The sequence below is a fragment of the Ciconia boyciana genome, chromosome 3 (assembly GCF_034638445.1).
Source record: "Ciconia boyciana chromosome 3, ASM3463844v1, whole genome shotgun sequence".
Lineage (NCBI taxonomy): Eukaryota > Metazoa > Chordata > Aves > Ciconiiformes > Ciconiidae > Ciconia > Ciconia boyciana.
The window spans coordinates 93,259,576-93,287,020 of NC_132936.1; the positions used below are offsets into that span (position 1 = coordinate 93,259,576).

General features: G+C 49.2%; 1 protein-coding gene across 4 annotated transcripts in view; it reads left to right on the forward strand.

The window, feature by feature from the left end:
• Positions 1 to 26,131, forward strand: part of TJAP1 (tight junction associated protein 1) — a 40,517-nt gene extending 14,386 nt beyond the window's left edge. For 2 of the 4 annotated variants that reach the window (XM_072856635.1, XM_072856636.1), the window contains exons 3-10: positions 8,803 to 8,897; positions 12,438 to 12,596; positions 15,665 to 15,693; positions 16,831 to 16,992; positions 17,644 to 17,710; positions 19,440 to 19,547; positions 20,279 to 20,362; positions 22,076 to 26,131. In XM_072856635.1, the coding sequence (XP_072712736.1) occupies positions 8,817 to 8,897; positions 12,438 to 12,596; positions 15,665 to 15,693; positions 16,831 to 16,992; positions 17,644 to 17,710; positions 19,440 to 19,547; positions 20,279 to 20,362; positions 22,076 to 23,392 (2,007 nt within the window). In that variant the 5' untranslated portion in view covers positions 8,803 to 8,816 and the 3' untranslated portion in view covers positions 23,393 to 26,131. Of the gene's footprint in view, positions 1 to 8,802; positions 8,898 to 10,474; positions 10,526 to 12,437; positions 12,597 to 12,664; positions 13,908 to 15,664; positions 15,694 to 16,830; positions 16,993 to 17,643; positions 17,711 to 19,439; positions 19,548 to 20,278; positions 20,363 to 22,075 lie in introns of those variants that run through there. The other 2 variants (XM_072856637.1, XM_072856634.1) reach the window with 2 other exon arrangements.
• Positions 26,132 to 27,445: the final 1,314 nt, after the last annotated feature.

The following is a 27,445-nucleotide window of genomic DNA, read 5'->3' on the forward strand; positions in this document are numbered from 1 at the left end:
AGCCTCCTCATGTACAGCCTGTAGGGCAGGGGGTAGAGGTGTGGGTCCCCTCTGCTGTGGTTAGGATCCTGCTTTTAAAAGGACTGACTGGAGCGCAGGTGAATGGGGAGAGAAGAGCCATAGCCAGTTGCGTGCTTTATACAGGTCACCAATGAAGGACGGGTGGGTGTATCTGTTTGTTTTTCCTAAGCTGGATTAAACAGTGTTGTATTTCTGTCACTGAACTCTCAGTCTTCAGCACCACTGAACTGCTAAGAGATTTTATTCTAAGAGAATCATGAAAAAAACAACCAAAAAAAAAAAACAACCAAAAAAAAAAAACAACCAAAAAAAAAACAAATGAGGCAAACTGAGGCAGATTAACTACAGGGCCACACCACAAAAAAGAGAGAAGATGCTCCAGGGTTACATTCTGCTCCAGGAGCCATGCTGCTCTATTGTTTACAGAGTTGAGACAAGTTTTGTGCTTGTTCCTGCCCTTGGCTCAGGCTCTGAATCTGCTAGGCCCAAAGCATGTTTTTGAAAGCTGTCTCCATTCCTTGTTCTGCCTTTGTGGCCTGTTGAGATGACTACTGCCAGCATGTAGGTGTGGGTGCTCTAACACTCCACGTTGTGCCTGGGTGCAGAGGCTGAGTGGAAGTTGATGGGGAATACTTGATGCAGTCTCCAGAGTAGGCAATGGCTGTGACTTGGGTTAAGTGGGAGGTGTCTGTTCCTGGTAGGATTCCTGCTTTGCAAAGGAGTCAGTAGCAACATCACTCGTAACCTCTGGGAAGGGGAAAGTGGCAGGATCTGACCAGCTTTGGGAAGAGGCTGTGAACCCCTTTCTCTTTTCTCACTTTGGCTGGATAGGTTTATTCCTCTAACACCACTTCTGTTTCTCTTAGTGCTACACTGCTTTTCCCTGCCAGCTTATAATGAGCTATTACTCGTTGTAGGTGAAGCGAGGATCAGGCGGCTTGGTTGAAGAATGACCCACTGCTGTCCTCACACAATGCTGGAGTCTGTAATTTTACTTCATTATACTGACTGCTGTCTGTATTCAGTGCCGTACAGATCATAAAATATTTCTGTGCTGGAAGATCTTCTCTGATGAATAGCACAGAGGATGGCTCAAGTTTCCATGGCAATGCTTCTGAATGTGCTTCTGTCACCAAAGAAAGAGGGACTTTCAGTTGATTAAGGTTTGAGCGTTTTGTCTGAGAAAGGGGATGGTGGTGAGACTGCATGTTAGTTGTTTGCCTGCCTTTGGGTAGTGCCTCTTACTGATATATAATCTGGAGAAAGAGGAAGCTGACATTTGGCTAGTGGCAGAGATGGACTGTATCGTGCAAACTACAGCTGGACTCCTGGACATGCTTAACTGTTCAGCTACAGATGCAGCTGCACAATCACCCAACAGTTAAGCCTGTACCATTCTCTGCCTCTCACATCTGACCATCTGCTAGGGAAAAGCTAATTAAACCAAAACGATTCTTGCTGGGATTAAACCCCAGCAGCAGAGAGAATTGAGTATAGTACAAATATTGTTCTCCTACTACTGGATCAGGGTTGCTGCTTTATTTGTACTTACAAAGAATTGCAGGCATTGCAGGCTATTCAACTCAATTGCTGTCAGGTAGGTGTTTAGCTCATGCACACTTTCCTTCTCTTTTCTATCCCAGATCACTCTTGTTTTAGGTGCAAGAAATAAGGCTGCATTTTACTGAATTTTCCTGCAGTTCCATTCTTATGACAGCTGAGGCTGTTTAACATGGAATTTCATGCAAAACAGTGTACAAAGCTGTTTTTTCCCCTAGTGCCTCAATTTATTGGAGGCACTAATACTTATGGAATGGAAATTGTTCCTGCCTTCCTCATTGCATGTATTTATGGTGAGCATGAATCCTAGAGTTGGTGTGGGGCCACATAACCTTATAATTGCTAGAAGCTACCAATGTGAATCTGAGACTCAAGACCAAACAGTTTATTGCGAAAATGTGCCTGCAGCCCTTTGAGAGTTGAAATTTAAATCTCGTAAAATAGAAAATGTGGAAGTGTGGTTCCCTTAGCAACTGAACTCTTGTGTGTACCTACAGTCCATGTTGCCATGTGATCAGGGCTTCAAAATAGCTCTTTCAAAAAAATAATAAATTAAATGGACTTACAACTCTGGTTGATTTCATGGCTGCTGCTGGTACTCGGCAGAAGTGACAGCTCACTACATTCAGAGTTGTGGCACAATTTAGTTTCTGAAGGATAATGAGGGATTTAGTTCTCTGCAAGGGGCTCTGAGAGGATTCTCGCTATTGTCTTTCCATGCTGAACATGGAAAACTTGCACTGAAGAGGAAGTTAATTCTGTATATGGTAGCTCAGAGATGGCAGTATAAGGTGGCAGTGAGGAGAGGGTGATGGTTGCGTTGCTGGAGTGGATGTGAAGAAGTGAGCTTGAAGAGGCCTGAATGAAGAAGCAGGTAGAGATGAAAGTGAGAGTACCAAAAGAATGAAGATAAATTAAGTCTTGATATTCAGGAGGAACAGTTCAGATAGCTTTGAATGAGGAATGGAAAAAACCTCAGTAATTTTGGAATTGCTGGAATTTAATTTTGACAAATACGTTTCAAGGGGAAATGCTGTGGGAACTGAGGAGAGTAGAGGTGATTTTAGAGTGTGGAATTTGTGGCACGTTAGGTCTGTAACCTCAGACTTGTTTTGTGTATGTGCTTACCCCACAGTTAGCAAGAGAACTTCATATTTTGGTGGAAGAGGGGCAGTAGTAAGACCATGCCTGGGGGCAGTTAGATAACGTGCTCTAACTCCACACTCCAGTTTGCTCAGATAAGCTGTTGGTGAGCCATACCCTTAGGAATGAGTGAGTGGGGAACATTGCCTTCCTGGTGTCTGAACTACTCCGGGTATGTTGGACATCAGCAAGTAAAAGCTGTGTGGGTGTATGGAAAGCAGGACACAATGCAAGTATTGTGATCACCCTTCCCCTCTTGCTTGGAGAGAGTAGAGAAAATGTTATGCCGTGCTGGTCTGAGCGTTATTATGATGTTTAGTTGGCATAGGAGTAGTAAAACTTTCAAGTCATATAAACGTCAATACCTTTAATACCTTAATATACCTTGTGTAGTGTGGTTAGCTTATATTGATTCTGAGAGAGAGATGTCACTCTGGGTTTTTTGGAAGAAAAAAAACACCACAAACACAAAACCCAGCAAAACCTTAGTTGGAAGTAAAGGACAAAAAAGGGTTAACTTCAATATTGGTAAGGATTTTGCCATTGCAGGGAAGTTGTACTGATTTAACTTAATCAGATTAGAAACAGCTGTGATTATATTAGTGCAGCATTCTTGTATAGGCATCCTTAACTTAGTTTGTGTCTTGTATCTATCTATTTAACTTAAGTTGATTCAATGTAAAGTGCTCTTAAACTGAATTAAGAACATTTACCCAGGAGGGTTGTACTGCTTTACATTATTTTCTAAGTCAATTTAATTTAGTACAGTGTATATGTAGACAAGACCTTGGGGAAAAAGCTGATCCTTTTTATTACTTGCTGAACAGTATGTCATGTTTGGCTGCAGCCATGTGATCGTGGAATGAAAGAGCCTGTTGTGGTGCATGTTGGTGGAGGATGGGCAAACTGATCATTGCAAGCCTTTGCACAACTTGGTCATTCTTTTAGCCATAGTATTTGATTAAGTAGATTGCTCCCCCTTATAAATTAGGCTTTTTCTTGTCTAGAACAGATGTGAGACCCCTGAAATGTTATTTTAAGGTTCTTCCTCAGCCTGTCAATAAAAGTGCCTGCAGACCTGGTTAGCATGCTGTGTATGCAGCAAAGCAACATCTCAAAACTTTTGCAAATGTTTAATGTTTCAAAAGATTCAGATGGCTGAGGTTTAAGCTGGACTTTTCTACAGCTAGGCAGAGCTTGAAAGAAATTTCACCCAATTTTGTGCTGTTTCCCGGTCACTGTCTCCCCCCAGTATGTGCCTCAGTATGTATAGTGACTTACATACATACAAAACTCATGGCCAAGGAAGAGGTTACTACGTAAGTACTGCAGATGTCAGTTCTCTTTCTTGTTGAAAAGGATAAATCTAGTCAATACATCTTGTGTTTTCTGCTTGTGGGTGAAGGTTCTGTGGGAACAAAACTGGCATGTGAATTACTCCGCAAGCGTGGTTGTAGTGATAGCATTTCAGAATAAAGCTGGCTGCTGTAAACAGCCGTTTCATTTCTTGAAATTTGCTTTTGCCAGCACCTGCAAGCATCAGGGCTGGACTTAATGCCTCCTCGACATTGCAGATGCTCTGTAGGCTGGGTCACTGCAACAACTTGTCCATCTGTCCTCTGTAAATAATGCAAATAACGTGCTCTGCTCCATTGTCTGGCTGTGTAGATACTGCATAGTGTGTTAGCCGTCTGTCCATCACTGCGACTCCTAGACAGAGGGGATGTTTTGGAGAGCGTATTGAGGCAAGTATTTAGGTTGCAGTAATGGAGCATTCTCTAGCATTGCTGTATTCTCTGCTAGAGGGACAGCTCAGTGACATTCAGTCCCTGGCACTGAGGAGCTGGAGACTGTAGTTTTCCCAGAACTTCTGAAACCAAAGGCTGAAACAAGAGGACTGCTGATATTAATTGCTGGGGGTTGTATGAGACTTAGGGAATACTTACAGGGACTGAGAGTCTGCTTCTCAGTGGTTGAAGAATTTAAGCTGTTCCTACCTTGTCCTAATTAAATGCCTTTTGATTTTATGTTCTAGGAAGGTAATGTATGATATTTTTTCCCCCTTTTCTTCCCCTCCTACACAGCACTGGAGCTGACAGAGGCCTGGGAAGGGAATTCCTACATGTTGATTTTCTGTAGAAATGTTCACCCACTCCCTCCTTCACTTCTTTTCAAATGTTTGCTTGCTGTAGCCATTCCCTAGTCTTGTGTTTGAGAAAGTTTAAGGCCATGGCTCCCAAATTTCTCTCATGTGATCTACCAGGTTTTGCCAGATACCTGTTGTTAGAGTATCAAGATTTGCTTTTTCTAGCAGGACTCAGACAGTTATTTTCAGGATCTTTTGAGAGTTCTCCTAATCTCCATGAGTTGTTTTCTAATGGCCTGGTATACATCTCTTTAAATATCTGAGAAACATGCTCCAAAAGTCTTCCCATGGAAAGTCTTAGAAGAACACAGGTAAGAAGATAGAGTGGGGAAGGACATGAAACCCAAGGTGCAAAGACGAAGAGACTCTGTAAGTTTGTAGCCTAAACCACTTTGTGAGAGTTGAAAGGATCACTGAACAAACTAAAGAGATCAAGCTAACAGGATCACTGAACAAACTAAACAGGCTTCTGCTGTGTCAGTGTTTCTGGATGAGAAGCTGTCATTAGCCCCCATTGTAGCTGTCAGTGGTAAAGGTGGCTTGGCAAATGACCTTTTGCCGAGCTTGTGCAATTTCAGATGTAGCCATTAAAGGTGGTTCTATGCTTTTATATGCATTAGAAAGCTAGCTTTCATTTCCTGGTCAAAATCTCCCCTGGGTATTTTTATTGTCCATTAACATTCCTTCTGGGGATTGGATTCGGGTCCTTTGCTTCCCGTCCTGTTCCTGTTCAGATGTTAATCAGCTGTTGTGTTCTATTCCAGTTACATGTTAGCGATGTTACTGTTTCTTGGGCAATGCTGATCTGTCCTGGCTTTTATGAAAGGGTTAGGGAAGCTAAGCTGGTCTTAACACAGCAAAGAGAGTAGATAATAAAATGCATACTTAAGGATATGGAGTGCAACTGAATTAGGGGGACTGGGGTCTTTGTATTGTAGAAGGAGGGAGAGGGACTGTAAGAAAAGTGCGATTCTGATTACTTTTAAGAGACTTCCGCAGGGTGCAATGGGTATGACAGACACATGATATGTCTGGTGGTATTTACATTCAGCAAGAACTATGTAAGACTGTAGAGTCTAGGGATTTCATTTTCTTTGGAAATACGTTAGGTGTTAAGTAGGGCTTGTTACATGGACTGTTGTTCAACAGCTAGCCTGACCCCTTTTTCTTGATAGCTCTTGGAATTGTTCCCATGCAGGGAACAGAGGTTTCTGCCTAACAGTCAAGGTTAATTGGTATGGAAAAGCAGGAATGAGCAATAATCCTCCTGAAACTCGATTTTAATCCAAGAGTCACTATAATGCTATTACTCAGATCTGAATCGTGAGCATTAATGTACAAGCAGAACTGAGATGCGAGTTTCTGCACTAGGAGCTGTCATTCTTTTATTTTAAAATGAGCTTCAAAGTAGCCAGCAGCAGAATGGATCTGAACATACTTTTAATTGAGATGCCTTCTCTGAATGAAAAGATCTCTCTCACTAAATGTTAGTGTCCTTTAATAACCTTGCAGTCCTTTTCCATCGTACTCGACACCAGCAGTCTACAGGTGCTGCTTTTAATTTCACACAGCTTGTTTGTCTGTCCTGGACAAGACCTCTTGATGCAGTTACTGCATCATCCATCTCGCTGATTAGTTGTCTTGATCAGGCTTACTGCAGCAGTTTCTCACGTAGTCTGGCCTGAGACACGTGGAGGCCAAGGTTGCCTCTATCCATAAGCACAGGAAGGCAACTGGACAAGTCTCTCTTGCTTTTGCTTCTCACGATGCTAGTGAAGAGACATTGTTGTCTCCTAAAGCAGGATGTGCCAATGTCCTGTATTGGATATGCATTTGGAGTACAGGTTGGCGCACAGAGAGTGAAAATTCTGGGTTAGCTGTGGTGGTCAGATATGTGGCACAGGACAGCAGCAGCGTTTTTCTTACATGTGCGTATTGCATTTGGAGTTTTTTGGAGTACACTGACTCTGTGATAGCCAATGAATGTTTCTGTAGTGTTGCATTAGAAACAAATCTGACTGTGTTATGGAATGTATTCCCTCTGTCATACAAGTTTATCTTTCTGAATAAAAAGCAAGGTTAAAGAAATGCTGCTTTTAAGAGGAAAAGGCTGGAAAGATGACACAGTGCCTGAATAAGAAACATTCTCTGCAACATAATCACCATATTTCTGTTGAGGAAGGGAGACTGCTGACCCTGAACACTGGTAAGCAGGCTGTTTTATAAGGTCAGAAAAGGCAGCACGAGAGAAGGTGGTGATGAGGAAAACCATGCAAGTCCTCTGCCTCTTTGCAGGGAATGTTCAGCTGCTGCAATAGCAAACAGGCAGAAACTGTGTGCATTCTAGAACCAAAGCTAAGCATTAGCTACCTCAGTCCTCAAGGGACTTGCCAAGTATCAGGAAGACAATAAGTGCCTACAAATGTTGTGGTGTTTTTTTTCCTTTGGTGCTTTCCCTTTTTGTCCAAAGGGTTCCTTTTTGGACTTTTTTTGTATGCTATGGACCTCTTTCTTGTTACTGGAGACAAAGTGATGCTAATGGGTAGTGTTGTGGTTTTGCATGCATGTCAAGTGGCTGTTAGTTCTGTGGGCCATGTACAGAATAGTCTTAAGCAATTCTGTGCTAGATCACATCTGTTCCTGGTGTGTGGTAAAGGTTTTGCCTTTCTCAGATCACACAGAGAACATAGCTACTCTGCAAGTGGATTTTACACTGAGGGATGCTCTCTGGTAAAAACAGCTAGAGTCAAGCTTGTTGCAGCTGCACTCAGTCATTGTGTCACTGCAATCCCTCACTGTGAAGAGGAAAGAGGTTGTGTGTGTGTTGTTTTTGTGAGGGGGTGGAGGAATCCTCAGCTTTTTGCATTAACAAAGCAAATTGTTAGGTTTCTACTGCAGTCTTCCAGCCCTTTGTCTGTTCATGTCTTCCTGGAAGATGTGACTTGCTGATGCTGGTCAGTGTGAGCCCAAGCCTTGTAGCCTTCAATGAGCCATTCCAGTGAAGCAGTAACTGTCAGTGAGCTTAGACATGAGACTGGAACTACAGTGGGTAGTAGCCTGAAGACAGTAGAATTGGAGCTACTGCAAATGATAGTCTGCTAGGAAGAGGACTGTAAATGTTAAGGAACATTACTGATGAGAGATGGAAAGGACAGATAAAAGGAACCAGGAGGTTAAGTTTCCTCTTGTATTACAGTGCTAATTAGAATAGCTGAAGAACTACTTCCTGCTGTAGCTCCAGGCTAAAGCTGAACTTCTCTAGGGTAGTCAGAATGTGGACTTGACAGCAAGCTCTTTAAGAGAGAGGCTTGTGAATAGCGTGGTGAGCAGAACTAGTGCCTTCTTCTATTTCTGGGTATTACCTATATCTGTTTCTGCTTTGGAGCACAAGGTCCCTGTATTCTGCAGAGAGCATCTGCTCCTCTCTGAACAGAGGTGTGGTGAATTGAGCCATCTTGGGATTCTTTCTCTGTGGTAGCAAAGGATGCTTAGGTATTGTAAGCAAGGAGGGCTTAACCGTGCTGTTCAGTGCAGGGAAATCTGCAGAACAAAATTAGGTTCGTGTAGCAGGGTGGTTGGAGCAGAATAACAGGCTGGATTCCTGGTGTTGGACAGGAATGCAGGTGGGGAAGCAGTGACCTCTGGAGCCATCTAGAAAAAACAGCTGCCTTTCAGAGGTCAGTTACTGGTCTGTACAGGCATCCTGCTCAGTGGAGAGATGGTTAAAAGACCTTCCTTTTCTGGGACACAGTGAAGAAAAGGAGCTTATTTCACTGGAGGGTCCTGGCATTTCATAGTAGCCTGATGGTGCAGCAGTTTGCTGCTGACTCCTGCCCTGGCACCTGGCTGTGGGTTGCTCTGCGCATGCCTGGCTGTTTCCATGTGTTGTGCTGATAGGTGACTGACACCAAGTTTCCTTTCTCATGTTTCAGGAGCTGTTGGCCAGATGCTGCTGGATGCTGACAGGGGAAAGCTGATTCAGAGACAAGTGGCCAGAAATGTTTGGACACGTCGTCACTTTGGATTTGTAAGTCCTTGTTTCAGGGAAGGTTGCCTGGAGACACTGTGAGTATTTCAGTGTCTCTGGAAATTTGCAGATTATGAGTGTAGGTTTCAAATCCCGGTATCTCTTCCAGGTAGGTGGGGATGAGATGGCAGGTAGCATAGTTGCTGGCTCTGGGGTAGGAAGCAGGACAGTCCTGTTTGAGGCCGAGGAACTGTGTGCTGAGAGACAGGGAGGCCTTTGACGTGTTTGTTCTGAGCGCCTCTGCAATGGAAACGTGTGGACCCATGGGTGCAGCTGTTCCTGGAAGCCTCTGCTTGTCTGCCAGCCCATGTGGCTGGTGGTTTTGCCTTGATGCTGAACCAGCTCCTGCTGGGAGTTGGTGGAGAAGCAGATTCAAACTATGCTCGCCTGGTCCTTCCTGGAGGTGCACATCCTCCCTCTCTCTCTCTTTCTCCCCCCGTACTTTACAGTTTGCCCCGCAGAGCAGTTACGCTGTTGTGGAGCTGTTTTTTCCTGTGCTAGTCGAGACCCGACTATAGCATTGTAGTAACGAAAGGGGCTAGACAGCTTGTTGGGGCAGGGCCAGCACTAGGGCACCTCTTCAGTTTGTTTTGGCAAAGCTTGAGTTTGTGTGGTCCTGGTTGCCTGCCTGTTCCATTCACCTTCAATTGGGCTCTCCCTCTGTGCGTACAACTGCTCCACACCCTGCGCTCCTGTCCCGCCTCCCAGGGCTTGGTGCCATTGATAGGGAAAAAGTAGCACAGCAGCAGAAAGGTATCAGGGAAGGGAAGGCTCCGCTGCAGTCTCTCTTGTGCCAGTGGCAGAGTGATGGCCACAGAGCTACGCTCTTACAGCTGGCTCCCAGATCAACCCAATTCTCTTCTTGTAGTGATGGATACCCTGGGCTTTGAACAGAGAGAAAGGTTGTTTCTGAACTTGTGTTGTATCCTTGATTGGCTAGACACTATTGTACAGAAGCCTGTTAGCAGCAAGGTGGAGCATGGTGTGCTGCTTGCTGGAAGTCAGAGAGTAGCTTGCCTTCCTCTCTCATGGAGGTGTGGGTTATCACAGCTGTAGGCATAAGGATGTAATGTTTTGGTTCAAACAAGAGTCTGATAATTGCCAGCTCATTTGTAGGTGAGAAGCAGTGACTTAAAAGGACAAGTGAAGTAATTGGTAGCATTACTGAGCTTCTATACCGAAGGCTTCACAGTTAGCATCCCTCTGCAGTAGCGGGGAAGATTAGCTGGCAGGGTCCCATTTCACAGGAGGCTTGTTTAGTTCTTCCTGGAACCAAGGTTCCCTTGAAGCTATTGCTTCATGAATTTTGAGTTTGTGTGATCCCAGTTGCCTGAGTGTCTTGGACATGTCCTTGCCAGGTGTCTTTCCAGCTCTTGCTGGGTTATGTGGCCCAGGTATCCTAAGCTAATTTAATTTACTTTCAGAAGATCTGATGTAGGTTGGGGCAGGCACCTGGAGTGAGATGACCATCTAATTGTCTTTGGTTGTAAATATTCCCTATTCCTTACATATTTATGGGGTGAGATTTCAAACTGGCTATTTTGATGGATGCTAAGCTATTTGTTTCTCTTCTTCAGGGCATCTGAGTGAGTGTCCCTGCTTCATGAGGCTTTGAATTTGAGCCCCTGGTAAGTGCTCAGGTCCTTCTGGGCTAGAGAAATGATTGTGATTTCAGCTTGGGATATCTCCATGCGCATCTCCTGTCCTTAGCCTGGCAGGAATTGACAGAAGAGTCCCCTAGATCACCTGTTTGATGGTGGGCTGTTGACAAAACCCACTTCTGGTCAGGATTTCAGCATTCCTCTTTGAAGAAGAGAAATGTCTTCCCAGCAAGTCAGACCCATCTGTTTTGCTTGGGGATGCAGTGGAATGTGCATTTGGTATGCTGGATGTGATTTTTGTAAAGTATTGGAGGTCTCTTCACCTGTTTGAGTCTTTTTATGAGAAGGGACCTTGAGGGAATGACTGCAGCAAGGGGGAATTTCCAGCATTCTGATGGTGGAGATTTACAGGTTAGTCCTAGGAAGCTGTTCATGTCTGTGGAAAGGCGTGAGAAACTTTCGTGAGCTTGTGTTTTTAGCAGAGTGGAGGACAGCTTGCAAATGTTCCTGTGAAGTGTAGAGCCTGTTGTGGCTTGGAGCCACTCTATGCTTGGTGCAGACACCTCACACTTGCCAGTCCTCCAAGGGGACTCAGTCTAAGTGTCAAGAAGATGCAGCTAGGCAAGAGTGGATAAGAATTGGAGAGAATTCTTAGGGCTCCATTTAGACACTTAACACGTAAAAAAGCTCCACTGGCTAAAACACAAAGCAAGTGAAATCTGCTAGGTCACTGGTCCAGTGGTATCCATTGACTGCCTTGAAGGTATGTGAATGGGAGTCAAATGGCCCCGCCTGTAGAAGAGGGGAGAGGATGATCTGAGTTGAGGCAGGAGCTACACTTTGAAGCGCTGCAGGTGAGGTGCTGAGGATTGCAGAGATGCTAGGCTTGATCAGTGTTATGATCCAGCAAGGGAAAGGGGAATGAGAAGTGGGCGCTTACGCCAAATATAGGGGGACTGTGAATGATGCATATGTTGTCATCGGGCAAAGTCTGGTATCGGGCTCTGCAGGGACTACTTGGCATCTCCAAGACTTCTTGTCTTCTGTACAATGGGGTGGTTGAAATTCTAGCTGCCTGGGGGGAAGTCTTCCTGCCCTCCACTGCAGTCCCAAAGTGGTGGAAAGGAAGGAGATTCTTCCATGTGTATGAGAGAGCTGCTTTCCTTCTACCCCATTTTTTGCTCTTGTACTGCTACGGTTGCTGCAGCAGGAAGAATCCTGCCCAGCATGGCTGGGTTAAAGGGACTAATCTGGTCTTTCTGCTAGTGGTACTGCTGCATGTTGCAAAATCTGGCCTTAGGTACCAACATCAATGTCATTGCTCCCTAATTTGATTCAACCTGTGACTTGGAGGTGGTCTTTGTCTTTTCTGACAGAGTAAGCAGTTGTAATGGTATGGTACCTCCTTCCGACAAGCCTCCTGTGGTCTGCTCCATTGGGGTTCCAGTGTAAGCCAAAAACTTGTGGGTTTGGGCTCTTTAATGGTTGGAGTCTCCTCCCACATAGTCCCTGCTGACAGCACATGATCAATAACTCCTGCTCCAGCTGTCACTGCTGCCTGTAAGGCTTGCAGTTTCCATATTGGAAAAGGCCTTTCCTAAAGAGCCTAATCAATATGCTGCTGTGAGGTCTGTTCTCGTTTGCTATATATAATCCGGACACACACACAAACTACGTGAGTGAGCGTGTGTAGAGGGGGGGAGAGGATGTGCCAGCCCTCTGCTCTCTCTGGCTGGGAGAAGGACACAGCTACCTCTTACTTTGCTCCTCCTGCAGCTGCTGCTCAAGGCTTGTGGCCACATCCTTTCCCTGCTCTATTAGCACTCTGCATGGGGACCTGCTCTGGGACTCCAGGGGAGCCAAATTCCTGCTGGGTCACTTCTTGGGTTCAATGGAGCACCTGTGACTCTCTCTTCTGTGCACTTTCTGCTGTTGGTAGGTAACCCGCTTTCGGAGCCACGCAGGTGGGAGGATGTCGAGCACAGCTCCATCAAAGAAGCCTTACCGCAAGGCGCCCCCGCAGCATCGTGAGATCCGCCATGAGGTACCCATCATTCGTGACGACCAGGATGGAGTGATCTTGGCCGAGCAGAGTCAGGTAACGGCTTGCCGGGTGGCAAAGGGCTTAACACCATTGCACCAGCAAACAGGGTTTAGTTACACCGAGGCAGGCCAGCTCAAGCAGGCAGAGGGGTTTGAGGTTTGCAACCTGAACTTCTCCTCATCGTGGTCCCTGGAGTCCAGCAGTGAGAAGGAGGTGACAGGGTGCAGAGCAGAGTTGAACATCAAGAGCCAGACTGTCTCGCCAGCACTTCCACGTGGTGGGAAGATGGGGCAGAGAAGTGGGAAGCGGTGCCCAAACCGCAGTCATGGGCACCTCAGCAAATTTGTGAGCCGTAGCATGGAGACAGTTGTGGTGTCTGGAGATGAAAGACACCGTCCCACTTGCTCTTTCAAGAGCAGAAGCCTGGAACGCTCTCTTATGTTTAAAGAGCCTCCTGAAGTCCTGACACCGAGGAAGTTTCAGGTCTCCTCTACACACCTGCCTCTCAAAGGGATCCTGAAGCAGACCAACATGACAGGCCCACGCCCTGAGAGCTTACGCAAGTCCCGCTCAGTAGAGACGCTTTCCCATGGCCGTGGCTCACGCAAGTACAGTGATCCTCAGCTCTGCCTCAGCCACAGGGAGAAGCGCTCACTGGAGCACAGCAGCAGCAGCGCTGCTGACTCTGTCAAGCACAGGGAGAAGATCACAGAGGAAAAACTGCAGTTCTCCAAATTCCTGGATGAGATTACCCAGCGGGTGCTGAGTCCCATCCGCTTGCGCTCACTGGGCGAGACCAGGGGAGCAGAACAAGACCAGAACTCTCCCCTTTTCCCCAGAAGCTCTGTGCCAGAAGGCCAAGGGGAAGGTCACCTGCAAGGAGTCAAAAGCAAGCGTGCAACGGAAAGATCCCCCTGCCCAAGCAGAAGAAAAGCAGAAAAGAAATGTGAGGGGCTGGGAATGGCTTCGTGTCCGAGAAAGTGTGCTGAGGAGGCTGAGAGAGCTTCCAGACTAAGAAAGAAAACCATCCTTCGGAGGAAGGACAGTAAGGAAAAACTCGTTTCCTTGGAGAGAAGGGTAGTAGATCTGTGTCAGTATGAGCTGCAGCGGCTGGCAGGAACATCCTCTGGGCAGCAGCCCTCACTGTCTTCATGGAAAAGCAGTGCAGAGGGCAAAAGGGATGAAAGCAGTCCCTGTTCACGGCTATTACAGCCACACCATCTGTGTGCTAAACTTGGGCAGAAGCGTGCAGTGGAGCCGAACTACCCAGAGAAAGGATCCTTCTCCACTCCAACACGCTGGAGTCGGGAGGAGGGGCCTACCCCATCTAGACCCTCCCCTTCCTTCAGCCTGGCACTAAACAAGGTAGGTGCCAGGGCCACTGCCTCACAGACAGGGATCTCACAAAGGCCAAAGCCCCCACCTGGATCTCATCTAGTCTGTAATGCTAGTGGGGAGAGTGAGAGCAGGCCCCCAGACCTCATGTTGTGGGTGCTTAATCACCAGAAGCTGCTCTCTTGTGGGTGCCACTCATGGTGTGCTCCAGGTTGGGTATATCTTCCTGGGAGGAACCAGCTTCCCTTTGGCCCCAGGATTTCGGAAGGCAGGAGTGGGTGCTGTTCTCCACGCTGCAGGCTTCCCAGGAGTTTGCAGGTTGGAGGCCCTCCAGGCTGTGGGGCAGCAGGCATGTGCAGGAGACAGGCAGCTCTGTTGTCAGGAGGTGTTGGGATGCTCCCGGTGCTTTGTGTGTGCCCTGTGCCTGGCTGTCTTGGGGTACTGGATCTTTGTATGATGGCTGTTTCAGGTCTTTGTAAGCCTTCTCCTCTTTTCTCCAGCCTGCTTTGGGGCCATTGCCTCGTTTTAATAGGAATCACATTAGCCACTTTGCCTGGTCACTAGCATCCACTGTGTGTGTATTTGTGGGGGTAGGGGAGGCAGTTGCTAGATAATTCTGCATGGATTAACTGATTGCCATGTGGGGTCAGAATGTAAGAAAAGAATGGATTGATGCTTTGCCTTTAGGGACAGGAGGATGTATGCAGGTGGCAAGGACCATTGTTCTAAAGTGTGAACTGATGAAGGAAGCAGCCCCATGATGTCTTAGGGCCAGGACTGGGGTGGTTTGCCTTATGTAATATTGCTAGCAGCTCAACAACCTTATCCACAACTGTCTGTTGCATGGCCTCTCAGCCCAGAGCTGGCTCTGACGCTTAATGGACAATCTAAAGTGTGTCAGCACTTTAGGTTTGTGCAGTGCTGTTGGTACCAAGCACCAAAAATAATCCATGGGCAGCTTGGACTTTGTGAGAATGGTCACAGTCTTGGGCTTTCACAGAAAATACAGCTGCTTCTAGTGCTAATTAAATCTCTCCCAGCCGTGCTGGCACGCAGCAGCCATCTCATGGGTTAACACAGAGAGTGCAAAGGAAGTGAGAATAGCTGAGCCCTGTGCTCTTGTCACCGCGTTGTGTCTCCTTGTTCTGCAGGTCCCTGCTCCAGCCATCTCTGGGGATCTTGCCTGGAACATTAATTTATTTCACAGGCTTTTCTGATCTTTGGTGTTTCTTCTGCTATCCCAGAATAGTTACAGTGGCTGATTTCATGTCTGCAGAAAGAAACCCTTTTCACAGCACCATCTGGGTGGTGTAAATGGTAGACACATTTTTGAGCTCCCAAATGATTCTCTCTCATTCTTTTTGTGGGGCTTCAAGGGTGTTGTGATTGCTGTGGTGACAATTTAATCCTTGGTGTATGCTGGCCTGTGAGATTCCTCCTACCCACTAACTGTGGATGTGGAGGAGGCTGAAACACCAGCTAAGGTGATGATGTTACAAGAGATGCTGAGATTGCACAGTGGGGGAAATAAAGTTGCCTAACTTGTGTGGTGGTTTCTAGTCTAGCTCTTCTACCCTGAACCAGAACACACAGTCTGTCTTGGTATCAGGCAGCTGAGCAGTGCGTACAGATCCTAGCAGGTCTAAGCTTGCCTAGCATGACCTGTCAGAGCAGGTGAGGAAGAGTCACAGGTAGGGTCTAGCAACCAAGACTCTGCCCTTTAGGACAATGTAAGAGACCAACTCCTCCTCTGAAAGAATCTCACAGTTGTTTTCTTCCCTGTGCAGGAACCCTTGACGGATGCAGAAAGGATGAAGTAAGTGTCCTGCTCCCCCTTTATGTCTGTCATACTGCAACTGTGTGGGTGCCAATTCCTCACATCCTGCCTGTGCCACCTGCACAGCGAAGCTGACTGGCCCTGCGGGCTCCTCTCAGATCTTCAATCTTCTTGGAGCCATGTGGGCAGAGCTTTAGTCTGTGCCTTGCCAACCTCTGCCTTGCATGTCTCTCCCCCTGGAGGGGAAGGCAACATAGACCCCCAGTGCAGGTGCAGGCAGAGGAGTTGGTGGGTGTGAAAGAAGGTAGGAGATGAAGCCTTTAATACAGGTGGAGAGAGGAGTGCCTTTTTTAACCCTTCTTGTTGTTGCCACTGTTTTGCTGTAAGCTACCAGAAGCAGTATGTAGAGGCCTGCTGCTGACTGAAGGTGAGAGCTGAGCCCTTTGCTGGCGGTGGTGTGGGGTACAGACAGCTGCTAGCACTGAGCTCCAAGCCATAGTGAGGAGAAAGCTTGCACTGCCAGAGAGAAGCTGTGCTTCTGGGTTTCTCTGAGCAACTGAGCACAAAGGAATGAAAAACAACAGGAAATCCTTCTGACCACCAGGCATGTCCTGGCTGGGGAGGAACGGAGCAGTTTATGTTGGAATGGGGTTGACTGGCAGCTGTGATCACATCTGTAAACGCACCCTGCCACCTCTGCTTCTGGGCTTAAGGCTGTATGGAGTCCTCTTTCCACCAGGTATTAAAGATGTGAGGGCTTTTGAACAGTTTCAGGGGAGGAGAAGATGATTTTACTCTTTTTGCCTTCAACTCTTCTAACCTGGACTGGGATAAATTATTGAGTGGTTTTCATTCACCAGTGAGGGACACTGGAGCTGCGCAGCTCATCTGGCTAGTGGGCTTTATCCAAGCACTGTAACCCAAGAGGAAGCTGGGAGCCATGGCTGGCCAGCTGGCATGTGCTTCTTTGCCCCTGCTCCAAGGGAGTTTGAGTCTCCCTCTCCTGACAGGGAGGCACCTCTTGCTGCCTGTGCTGGACTCTCCTGCCAGTTCATTTCCTGACTTCCTGGGGCCCTTGTGTGGGGTCTTGGGCCCTATAGCAGGGCAGCGGGGTGGGGGTGCTAGTGTGAAGTACCCCTTGTGCACTCAGTGGTACCTTGTTCCTGTGTGCCTCAGGCTACTGCAGCATGAGAATGAGGAGCTGCGTCGACGGCTGACATACGTGACTAACAAAATGGAGGCGATGGAGAGGGAGCTGGAGTCAGGTCAGGACTACCTGGAGATGGAGCTGGGCCAGAACCGTGAGGAGCTGGAGAAATTCAAGGACAAATTCCGTAGGTATGAAAAAGAAAACGAGAGGGGTAGAATTAGAGAGATCCCTCCCACCATGGACTCCCTCAGCTGGCAGGAGCAGGCTGTGCCCTCTTGTGTAAATCAAAGGCATGCTGCATCCTCAGAAAGGTGCACCCCCAGACTCTGGGGAAGTTAAAGGCTCTGCAGCCATTACTCCCTCCAGGGTACAGTGTAGGAATGCTGCCAGCATGAGGGGCTGACAACAACAGGGAATTCTTCATCTATTGGATGTAAGGGAGGATCCAGCTTGGATGGTTACTCCACATGTGCAAAAGGAGCCACTGATGGCTGTGAGAAAACACATCACCACTTTACCTGAACAGTACCTCAGTTATAAACCAATGCCAGCCACTGGTCACATGCTTATACATGACATAGCTCAGAGAAGTCCTCCAAAGTCATTCACACCCTCCCCTGCAAGATCTTTTCACCCAGCCAACCTCATCTTGCCTCCAGTAAGTTGGGGTCTGAAGGCCATTATGTGGCAGAGGTGAGGCATAATTAATATGCCTGCTTGTCTTAGTACTGTGACTACCAATCTTTCTGGAGTTGTGGAGTGGTGGTTTACTTGGCAGCTATGAAGGGGACTTGAATAGGTGCCTGGGATCCATTCCTATGTGTATCTTGTTTCTGTAGGTTGCAGAACAGCTACACTGCTTCTCAGAGAACCAACCAAGACCTGGAGGAGAAGCTGCATGCCCTGGTAAGTGCCCTATTAAGACACTACAGAGAGGAGGTGGAAGAGACCTGTGTGTTAGGAGCAGATGGGGGAAGGGGTCCTGGCTTTACCCAGCAGATGTGGCAGTGGGTGAGGGGTGAGATTCTGGCCATGACCATCTACTGCCCTTTCCAGCTGGTGTCATTAACTGGTTTCTTGATTTACTGAGCCCCTACTTGGTCATGCATGTGAGCTTTAGTTCCCCACAACATAATTGCATGGTATTCCGTCATGTTGCTTCAGTCCCTCTCAAAATGCCACGGATGTGTCAGCCAGTCTTGGGGTGGTCATCCTGGGAGGATGGGGCAGTCAGAGCAGAGCCAATGTGCGTGTATGTCTGTTGTGTGCATTCATAACACTCATGGCTGTTTCTTTTCTCTCCCTCCCCCTCTCTCTCTTTCTTCTCCCCATGCTGCCGCTGGCACACGCTGGGTGCACTCACCTCTCAGGCCTCTCTCAGCCAAAGCTGGATTTTTGCAGTTGCGTCTTTTCGTTTGTGTGTTTTTTCTTTTTCCTCTTTACGTGTCTCAGCCTGTTGGTTTCATTGTCAGTCCCACATACACCATCCCAGATGGAGGGGCCCCAGCCCTCGTCCAGCCAAGGGCTCACCTGGTATCCAGCAGCTGCCCGCAGATGTAGCAGGTCCTAGCTTGCAGCGCTCCATCTTAAGAGCGTTTGACTCTGAGCCAGCTGGAGCATGGCGTGCTGGGAAGTGGTGCCCACAAGCTGTGGCACTGCACAAGATGTGTATGGCTGTGAGCCTCATTTGCTCCCTTTCCTTCCCCTTCTGGGCTGTGAGCAGGCAAGTCAAACAGCTGAGATGCTGATTGCCTCCATGTAGCCTAGGATGAGATTTTTTTTTTGGTTCTAGCACTTGAATTTCTTGGGTTAATATTCATTGTGCTAGTGCCTGAAGAGACTGCATATGTGGGAAGCATTGCCCTCCCCTACCCCCTTGTGTGTCGCTGTGCTGTACACCTGATGCACAGCTGGGCCCTGGTGGTCACAGCCTCACAACAGCCTGGGGAAGTGTTGGAGGAACTTCTTGAGAAGAGGACGGCTTGGTTGTTCTGACCTGTTGCCCCTCTCTGCTGTTACATCTGGGTCTCTATCAGCCCTGTACCTGAACTGTTAAGGATTATAAAGAGACAAGATTCCTGCTTTAGGGAAGGTGTTAACTGAGCTCCAGAAGAAGCTGCACGGGTCCTTTTTCTTACTAGAGTAAGGCTTGAACTCTTTCAAGATGGTGCCTTCTCCCTGCCAAATAAACCTTTTGTCCATTCAGCATTGGCTGCTGGATCTTTATGGGCGGTATTCTCATTCTGTTGCCCCAGAGAAGAAGGCTAGGTATCACAAGCTCAGAGGTCTTTGCTGCCAGTGGCAGGATGGGATTGACTGCTCAAAACCACTAGCTTTCCACCAGGCACCGTGTGAACCAGGGCGGAGAGGAAACATGGTTGTGCTGCAAGAAGAGATACTGCATTAAGGAGGTTCAAACTCAACCTATTGTCTGTAACTAGCAGAGTGGCTGGCTCCACTTGGCCTTTGGAGTCCCTCCCTTGGTGAAGAGCCAGGCTGTCCCCCTTGTCTGTCTGTCTGGAAGTTTTTGTATCCCAGCTGAACATGTCATTGTGCTATGCTTGGGCTGAGGTGGGTGGTGAAGCCAGGTTGTTCTGTGCTGGGGAGATTTACACCTGGTGTTCTTGCATCCCAGATTAAGAAAGCAGAGATGGACCGCAAGACGCTGGACTGGGAGATTGTAGAGCTCACTAATAAATTGCTTGATGCCAAAACCACCATCAATAAGCTGGAGGAACTCAATGTAAGTGTCAGTCTGCAAATGGCTGTAGAGGTATGTGAGGTGTGGGCTTTTCCTCTTGTTCAAAGTCATTAGTGTAAAGGAACATGTGAATGACTTCAGTGTGTATGAAAGTGTAGGAGCTGCACACAACAGTAGGGACAGACAAACAGAAGTGGGTCTGAGGGGTTGAGCAAGGAAGAACTGATCTTCAAGTTTGATGTATTTGCTCTTTTGAGCTTAGGGTTTGACTTGAGTCCAGGCTGTACCAACAGAGGGGTCATTTACTCCAGAGCTGGGAGGGAGCTGATGCCTTTTCTACACCATTAATATAGAAGTTCTTGGATCCGGTGCTTGTTTCTATTAACTGTTTTCAGCTCCCTACAGTCTGTCTGTCTGTCTGCAAGATGCCTGACATCAGGCAGTGTCTTCAGGCATGGCTGAGAGCTCTGGGATGGGATAGCAAATCTGGTGGGACTTCTGGAGATTATTAAAATCCACAGAGGGACGGTGGTTGATACACTGACAGAGTGTATCAGCCTGGAGCGAGGGCTGGAGTTGAAAAGGACACCTTGGCTGAGTTGTAAGAAAATACACAGGGGTGTGGAGAGGAGGGGATGGCAGGTACCCTCATGAGTGATTCATCAGATGCCTCCTCCTGCTTCTGTTCAAGCAGCATCTGGACAGGTGGCACCTTTTTGGGTAAGAGATCAGGCCAGTCTGACACTGTTGCATGCCTGTGCCCTTTCTTGCAGGAACGCTATCGACAGGACTGTAACCTTGCAGTACAGCTGCTCAAGTGTAACAAGTCCCACTTCAGGAACCACAAGTTTGCTGATGTGAGTAGCAGTCCTGCTGAGGTGGGGCAGAAGGGCTCATGGTCTCTGCCTGCACCTTGCTTTCTCCAGGTTTCTCTGCAGGGCTGTTGGCCTCTCATCCTTCAGCCTCAGATAGAGGTGTGGGGGGGCTCCTGTTCCTACTCCCACTGAGAAGGCAGCACAGAGCCTCTGCCAGCTCCTCTTTCATGCCAGCTCCATTTCACAGCTCAGCCAGGAGCCGTTATAAAAAGCACAATAACCTTGAATTTGATAGCCTGCTGGGTGCCTGATGGGAGTTGGCAGGAGGACAGACCTCTCTTACCCTGCTCTGTCCTCTTCCCTTCCTCACCTGGCCACATGGAAGAGCCATGCTGCCTGATAAGGAGTCAAGCAGCAGTAGTCTGGCCCTGCTTCACTACTTGCTCTGAGAAGAAATGTGGGAGGCAGCATTCAGGGTGTCTTTTAGGCCTCTTGAATGGGATAAGTTGGTACCAACTCATATTCCCCCTTGTGGAGTCTGTTCACTCATCCTGCTCTCAGGTTGGGCAAAGACAGAGTTTAGGCTTTTCATATTAGTAGCATCACTTCTTCAGTTGGACATATCATTCAGGCCCTTACCCCAGCTCTCTCTTTGCTGTATCCCTAGTCTCCATCCCTTCTTATGTTCCTCTCTGCAAAACCATGTGCTTGTCTTTTTTAACTTAGCAGGTGACCAATATGTCACCCTCCCCCTCCCCCATTGTGTCTCAAATTAGCACTCTTGAGGTCAGTGTATCAGTTACTGCTGGGGTAACCTTGACCCCTCTCTCAGCTGTCTCCCCTCCCTGGAGCTTTGAATTCTGCCCCCCAGAGCGCCGCGTCCCACGTGGCTGCCACTGGAGGGGGGTTGGTGCTGAGCAGCTGTGTAGAAAGTCTGCCTCACAGCCAGCTGTTGTCATGCAGTGTGCCCTGCGTCCCCAGCTTTGGACACAGTTTCCTTCTGGCTGCGATGGGACAGACCTTGCTGTGCCACTGAGTGGCTTGTGGAGCTCTGCTCTCCACTTCATGCTCTGCCTGGGTGTGGTGACCAAGGTGAGGGCAGCTTGGCAGGGTGATGGGGAGAGCAGTAGTGCCCATTTGCAGGACAAGGAGCAGTGCTTACCCCCTGTTGAGACCCCAGTCCTGCAGCTTTGGCAATAAACCCCCTGTTTGCCTCTCTGAAATAGAGAGAGTGAGGAAGTGGGATGAGGTGGTGGAGTTGGTGGGAACAAGGGAAGGCATCGATTCCGCTCTGCGGGCAGGCTGCCAAGGCAGCATGGCTGCAATTACTGCATTTGGGGAGCACTGTGGATCCCAGCACTGGGGGCTGTTGAGTCACTTCAGTGCAACCATCGGCTGATTTTCCACAGATCAATAGACCCCTTCCTAGCATGCACTGCTTGGGCCTTGTCTCTGTGCTCACAGGCGTGGGGGACTGAGCCCGTGTGCTGTCTTTTCTTGTTCTCTTCACAAAATGGGACCTGTAAACCACGGCCTAGAAACGACTGGTGTGGCAGCTAGAGAGCCTTGTTAGTCCCTCATGGAGCAGGTTTGCTTTGGAAACAGATAGCTTTCTCAAGGCAAGGTAGGTGAATGTTAGGGTCAAGATAAGGAGTACAAAGTACACATGTGAAGGTTGTTTGGAAAAGGCAGATTATTTGGAACTAAATGGCTTGCATGGCAGCCCCCTTCTAACGTCCTTTTCCTTCTCCCTAGCTTCCCTATGAGCTGCAGGACATGGTCAATAAGCATTTGCACAGCACTCGGGAGTCCGCAGGCCCTGGTCAAGAGGCAACCCACACCTTGGCTCCATCTGATGTTGTGCCCACGTCAGTCATTGCCAGAGTCTTGGAGAAACCAGAATCTCTGGTTCTGAATTCAGCCAAGTCTAGCAGTGGCAGCTGTCCCATGGCTGAGGACGTCTTTGTGCATGTGGACATGAGTGGAGCCCCTCCTGATGCCTGCAACAGCACAGGGCAGATGGGGAAGGAGGGAGGAGATGCGGGGAAACAGCAGAATGGTGGCTGCAAGCCACAGAGCAGTGTGGAAAGCATGCCAGAGGAGGTGCCTGCCTTTGAGAAGCTAAGCCCATACCCTACACCCTCACCGCCCCATCCTATGTACCCTGGGCGCAAAGTGATTGAGTTCTCTGAGGACAAGGTAAGGATCCCAAAGAACAGCCCCCTGCCCAACTGTACATATGCTACGCGCCAGGCCATCTCCCTCAGCCTGGTACAGAGTGAAGATGAGAGCTGCGACAGGCACCGGACACTCCCCAACAGTCCTGCTTCAGAAGGGCGCCGTTCGGCCTCCAGCTGTTCCTGTCAGCAGTCCCCCAAAGCAGCCAGGGCTCACGGCTCTTCCCAGAGCAGCCCATTCAGCAGCCCTCCCCAAATCCCGAGCGCCTTTGCCAGCTCTGCCAGCTCTGAGGAGGACCTGCTGGCCAACTGGCAGCGCATGTTTGTGGACAAGGCACCCCCCACCTCGGAGCGGGTGCTGATGAACCGCACAGCCTTCAGCCGTGACACGGCCCCTGAGCTGCAGAAGAGGTTCAGCTGCTCCATGCAGGAGCTGGGTAGGGCAGCCTCTGCTTACTCAGATGGTGAGGAGTCCGTGCAGAGCTGCAGCTGGACCGTGAGCCGGGACTCGAGCGTGGACACAGACAGCACAGAGTCCAGAGCCCGCAAGAACCATTTCTCCTCAGACTATGGTACAGATTTCTCCCAGGATGAAGCCCAGAAGCTCTTGCAGGAAAGCGGTGGAGGAACTGCTGAGCCTGGAAGCCCCTCACCAGAGAAGCACAAGGACTATGTGGACCTTGGCTTGCCTGAGAGCCCAGCTGATGAGAGAGAAGTATTGCTCCAGGGAAGCAAGGAGAGCAACCAAGGAGGTGCCCAAGAGGAAAGTGGAGAAGGCAGGGTCAAGCCTCCCTTCAGTCGGCCGCACCGCAGTCCCAAGAGGATGGGGGTCCACCACTTACATCGCAAGGACAGTCTGACGCAAGCCCAGGAGCAGGGCAACCTTCTCAGCTGAGGCAGGGCAAGAAGCAGCCACACGCTGTAGAGCTGTGGGATGCCTCCATCTGTCCACCTTCTGAAGGAGAAACCTCCCTTAGTACCCTCCTCCCGGGGGGGCTCTGCTCTGAAATTTTATATTTATTCTCTTCTTTTGCTACCTGAAAGAGCTGGGGTCCCCTTTGCCTGGCACCTCAGACCCACAGTGCTAGCACACACAGTGTGCAGAAGCACACCCACTGCCCTGGCACACTTGCAGCTCTCTTCACAGCCTCACACTGGTGCCTGTACCGGAGCTTGTTCTTGGTACCCCTCATCCTGGTGCCTGGGCCTCTTTATGCTCGCATCTTCCTTCCCCCTTCCCACTCAGGTACCTGAGGCCCTGGGTGCTCTTGTGCTGGTTGCCCGCAGCTGCTCTGCTCTCTTTTAACTTGTGCCAACAGGGCAGAGTGCCTGCATGGTGGTGTCTGATTCCTGCAGGGAGCCTGCAGGGGCCGTGAGTGGGACACGAGGACTCTCCCAGCGGATGGCTGTGAGCCCCTGGGGATGTGCTGGGATTGCCAGTGTCTCATTTTCTTGCTGGGTTTTGTTTTCCACGGCTGCCCTCTGGATGGTTCTCCAGAATCTGCCTCTGCAGGTCCCCATCACTTGTCTCCTGCGTCAGGCTCAGCAGCCAGCCCCCGCTGAGGCAACGCACGGATGCTGGTGCTGTGGCGTGGGGCACGGGTGCTGTCTGACGAGGTGGTTCTGGGAGGCACTGCCTGCTAGGCGCTGGGGTTTGTGTTTGTGTGTCTCCTCCCTCACACCTCTTCCCCTACTCTCTGTGCTGTTGTTTTGTTTGAACGGTGCTGATGCTTTGCTCTTGGGTGGGCTTCTTTCTTCTTTCCCAGCTTTTGGTTTTGGGGTGTATTGTTTTTTTCTTTCTCCCCGCCCTGCATAAACAGACACAGCCGTTGGCAGCTGGTCCGATGCCTGTGTTGAGGGTGTGTTGAGGAGGCTCAGCTCTCAGAGCTGTGCTTCCCTCTGATCCTGGCCTCCAGCCTGCAGAAACCCCTCCAGATTTAAGAACAAGGTATTGCCCCAGACGAGCAAGGCATGAAGGACACTACTGGGCTTTTCTGGGCAGGGCTCGGTGCAGGGCCGGCAGGGATGCAAGGGCAGCGTGCTGAGGAGCTGCTCCCTGTAGATGCACTACCTCACAGCTTGGCAGCAGCCCTTTGCCAGGGTCTCCTCGCACACCCCCTTCTCTGGGGGGGCTCCAGGCTGGCTCTGGCACCTCTCCGGGGCCTCCCCTTCTGGGTAGGGCCTCTCTGTGTGTTTTTCCTAGTGTAGCGTGATATTGTGTGACTTTTCTTCTCAGTCTTGTGTGCTCGGTGTCTTGTTGGGGGCGGGGGGAGGGAAGGGGAGAGGCCTGTAGATGTAGGTATTTTTTTGAGGGCTTACAAAGCCCAGGTGTCCTGTTTTAATTTTGTCCTGTGCCCTCATCTGTCTGGTGTTTCTTGAGTCCCCCAGGGGTGCGAGGCAGAGAATAGCCTGGTTCCCTGCACCGTGCCCCCCTCAAACCCCACTGGCTGTCCTCAGCCTGCTGTCTGGTTTTTGAGTTGGGTTTGTGTTGTCCTCCCACCCTACTCAATGAGGGCTCTTCACTGGGCTGTAGGAGAGCAGCCCTCTGTCCAGGAGGGAGCTCCCGTTCATAAGCTTACAGCAAGATGTGCAGCCAAGAGCTGCCTGGGGGCCCTGCTCCCCTCCCCAAACCCCTGTCTCTGCAAAGGGCCTCAGCTCAAGCCTGGAGGCCAGCCAGGGCTTCAGCTCGCGCCTGGAGGCTCCAGGGCCTGTGAAAGGGAGCTGCAGGCCTCTCTGGCAGCTGTGTAGGTTGCTTTAGGTACCTTGCCTAGAGCTGCTGCCTATGTGCTCGCCTTGTTTCCCACCTCAAACACTTGAGCTGGATGCCACCCTCTGGCAGGGAGGTGGGACTCAGTATTTCACTACAGTATTTTGCTTGATACCTGTGCAAACAGGCTGGTGCTGAGAGCGGGAGCCTCCTCTGAGCTTGCAGGGTGTTCATCTCCCCTGTCCTGAACGTGGTGGTGGGGTCCTTGTGTTTGCTTTCATCAGCCACTCCACTACTGCATTTCTTCTGTTCTGCAGCATTGCTGAGGGCTTGCACCTGCAGCGGCTGCCAGCTCCTGCCTCACGGACATCACCTGGGGTTGGATGCTCACTGAGTGAGCTCCTCTGGCTCTGAGGCTGCTGGTGGCCTGCCTGTGGGACAGCACAGCCACTTGGGCAGTGGGGGAGGCATTGCCCCTCAGGGCTGAGCCCCATCTTCCCTGAATCCTGGCCTGCTGATCAGGGGACAAAACCCACTCTTGCTGAAGCAGCTGGTGCTGATGGTGCTGGACAGAGCCAGCCTCCCTCTGCTTTTGGTCAAGGTAGACTTAAAAGCAAAACAGTGGAGAAATGAAGCGGTAGCAAAGGGGTGCCCAACGCCTCACCAGACACTCCTGCTTCGCAGCTTTAGGCTGCTGGCAGAGGTTATGGGGGGGCGGTGGCCTCAAGAGGAGCAGAGCCCTCTCCCGGCGGGCACGGTGCCTGCCCGCTGCACTCCTACTCACCTCCAGCAGTATTGGTTCTGGGGCCTTGAGCTGACCCCGCTTTCAGTGTCCCAACTCCAGACTGTTAATCTGTAACTAATGTGGGTTTTTTTCTGAAATTTTCAAACTGATGTATATTTTAAGACCAGAAATAAACTATTTTAAAAGTAGGTGGCAATGGCTATAGTGTTCTCTCTGTTGGTTAAGACTTGGACCGGACCGATCCTGAGCGTGTGAGGGAGTAGAACCTCTCATGGTACAACATCCCAAGTTTGCTGGACTGCGTGTGCCACCCACTAGCTCTCCCAGGGAGAGCAATCCTGTGACCTGTAAGCTTTCCAGGAGGCTGTGAATTCACTGGTCATCCTGAGTGCCCACTTTAGCAGCAGCCTGGCTCAAGGTGCTTGTGCAAATCAAGTCCTCCGTGTTGGAGAAGAGGCACAGTCCCAGGCAAGGAGTGACGTGTGGGATGAGCGGTGTTTTACTTCTGTAATCATATCCAAACTCTGGAAACTGCTCTCTGGGTCTGAATGTAGACTGTCAGCTCAAAGATCAGACTGAGCCTGCAGACCAGGATCCATTGTTCACAGCAGCACTTGTGTCACTTTTGACTCAGAAGCTGACAGCAGCTTAAAAAAGGGCAGATTATTTAACCAGGCAACTTTGAGAAACATTAAAAAACAATGTGGACAATTTTCACATTACTTAAAGGCGGTAAAGGCTAGGCTTGTCAAAACCTCTGCAATGAAGCTTGTTGTGTTGTAAGCAGCCTCGGTGTTACTCATAAAATTCTGCCTACCCCATTTTAAGTATTTTGCTGGCTGTCCTTCTGTCTGATCTGTGTCTTGGCAAAGACCTCCATGTGCTGATCTAGAGTAGGATGAGGTGTAGCTAATTCTTTTAATATTTGTTGGTTTTCTTGAAGCCCCAGCTCTCAGAGTTGTGTGAGAGTATCAGTTCTCCATTTCAGAAACTGAGTTATGTGGGAGCATGTAACATACCCCCTCCCTGGAATTCATAAGGGTTTTATAATTCTAGTGTCAGTATTTTGTGTTTGCATTTTGTGTGGGGAGGGAGGATTGGGGTTGATTGGACATACCCCACATAGGAAGCCCTCCAAACATGAGAGAGGGAGTTCCTATAGGATGCTGATATGGACATTTGGAAGCATTTTCTTTTCATGTTGAATAGTGCTGCAGAGGTCAGAGGGCTGTGATGAAATTTCTTCCATCTCCCAAGTTATGCTGCCTGTGCCCTTCTCACCTAGGTATATGCAAAGTGTAACACAGGAAGAGTTTCTTGTTTCTTTGTCCCCGTAATTAATGATTTTATTCTGTGTTCCCTTGAGTAGCAGCTGCTGCCACAATTTAATCTTCCAGCCTAATCCGAGCCTTGAAACACAATCTTCCTTGCCTAGCTCCAGCAAGGGGCACTTCGCCAAGCAGTGAAACCTGCAGCACTGGTGCAGGCTGAAGCCT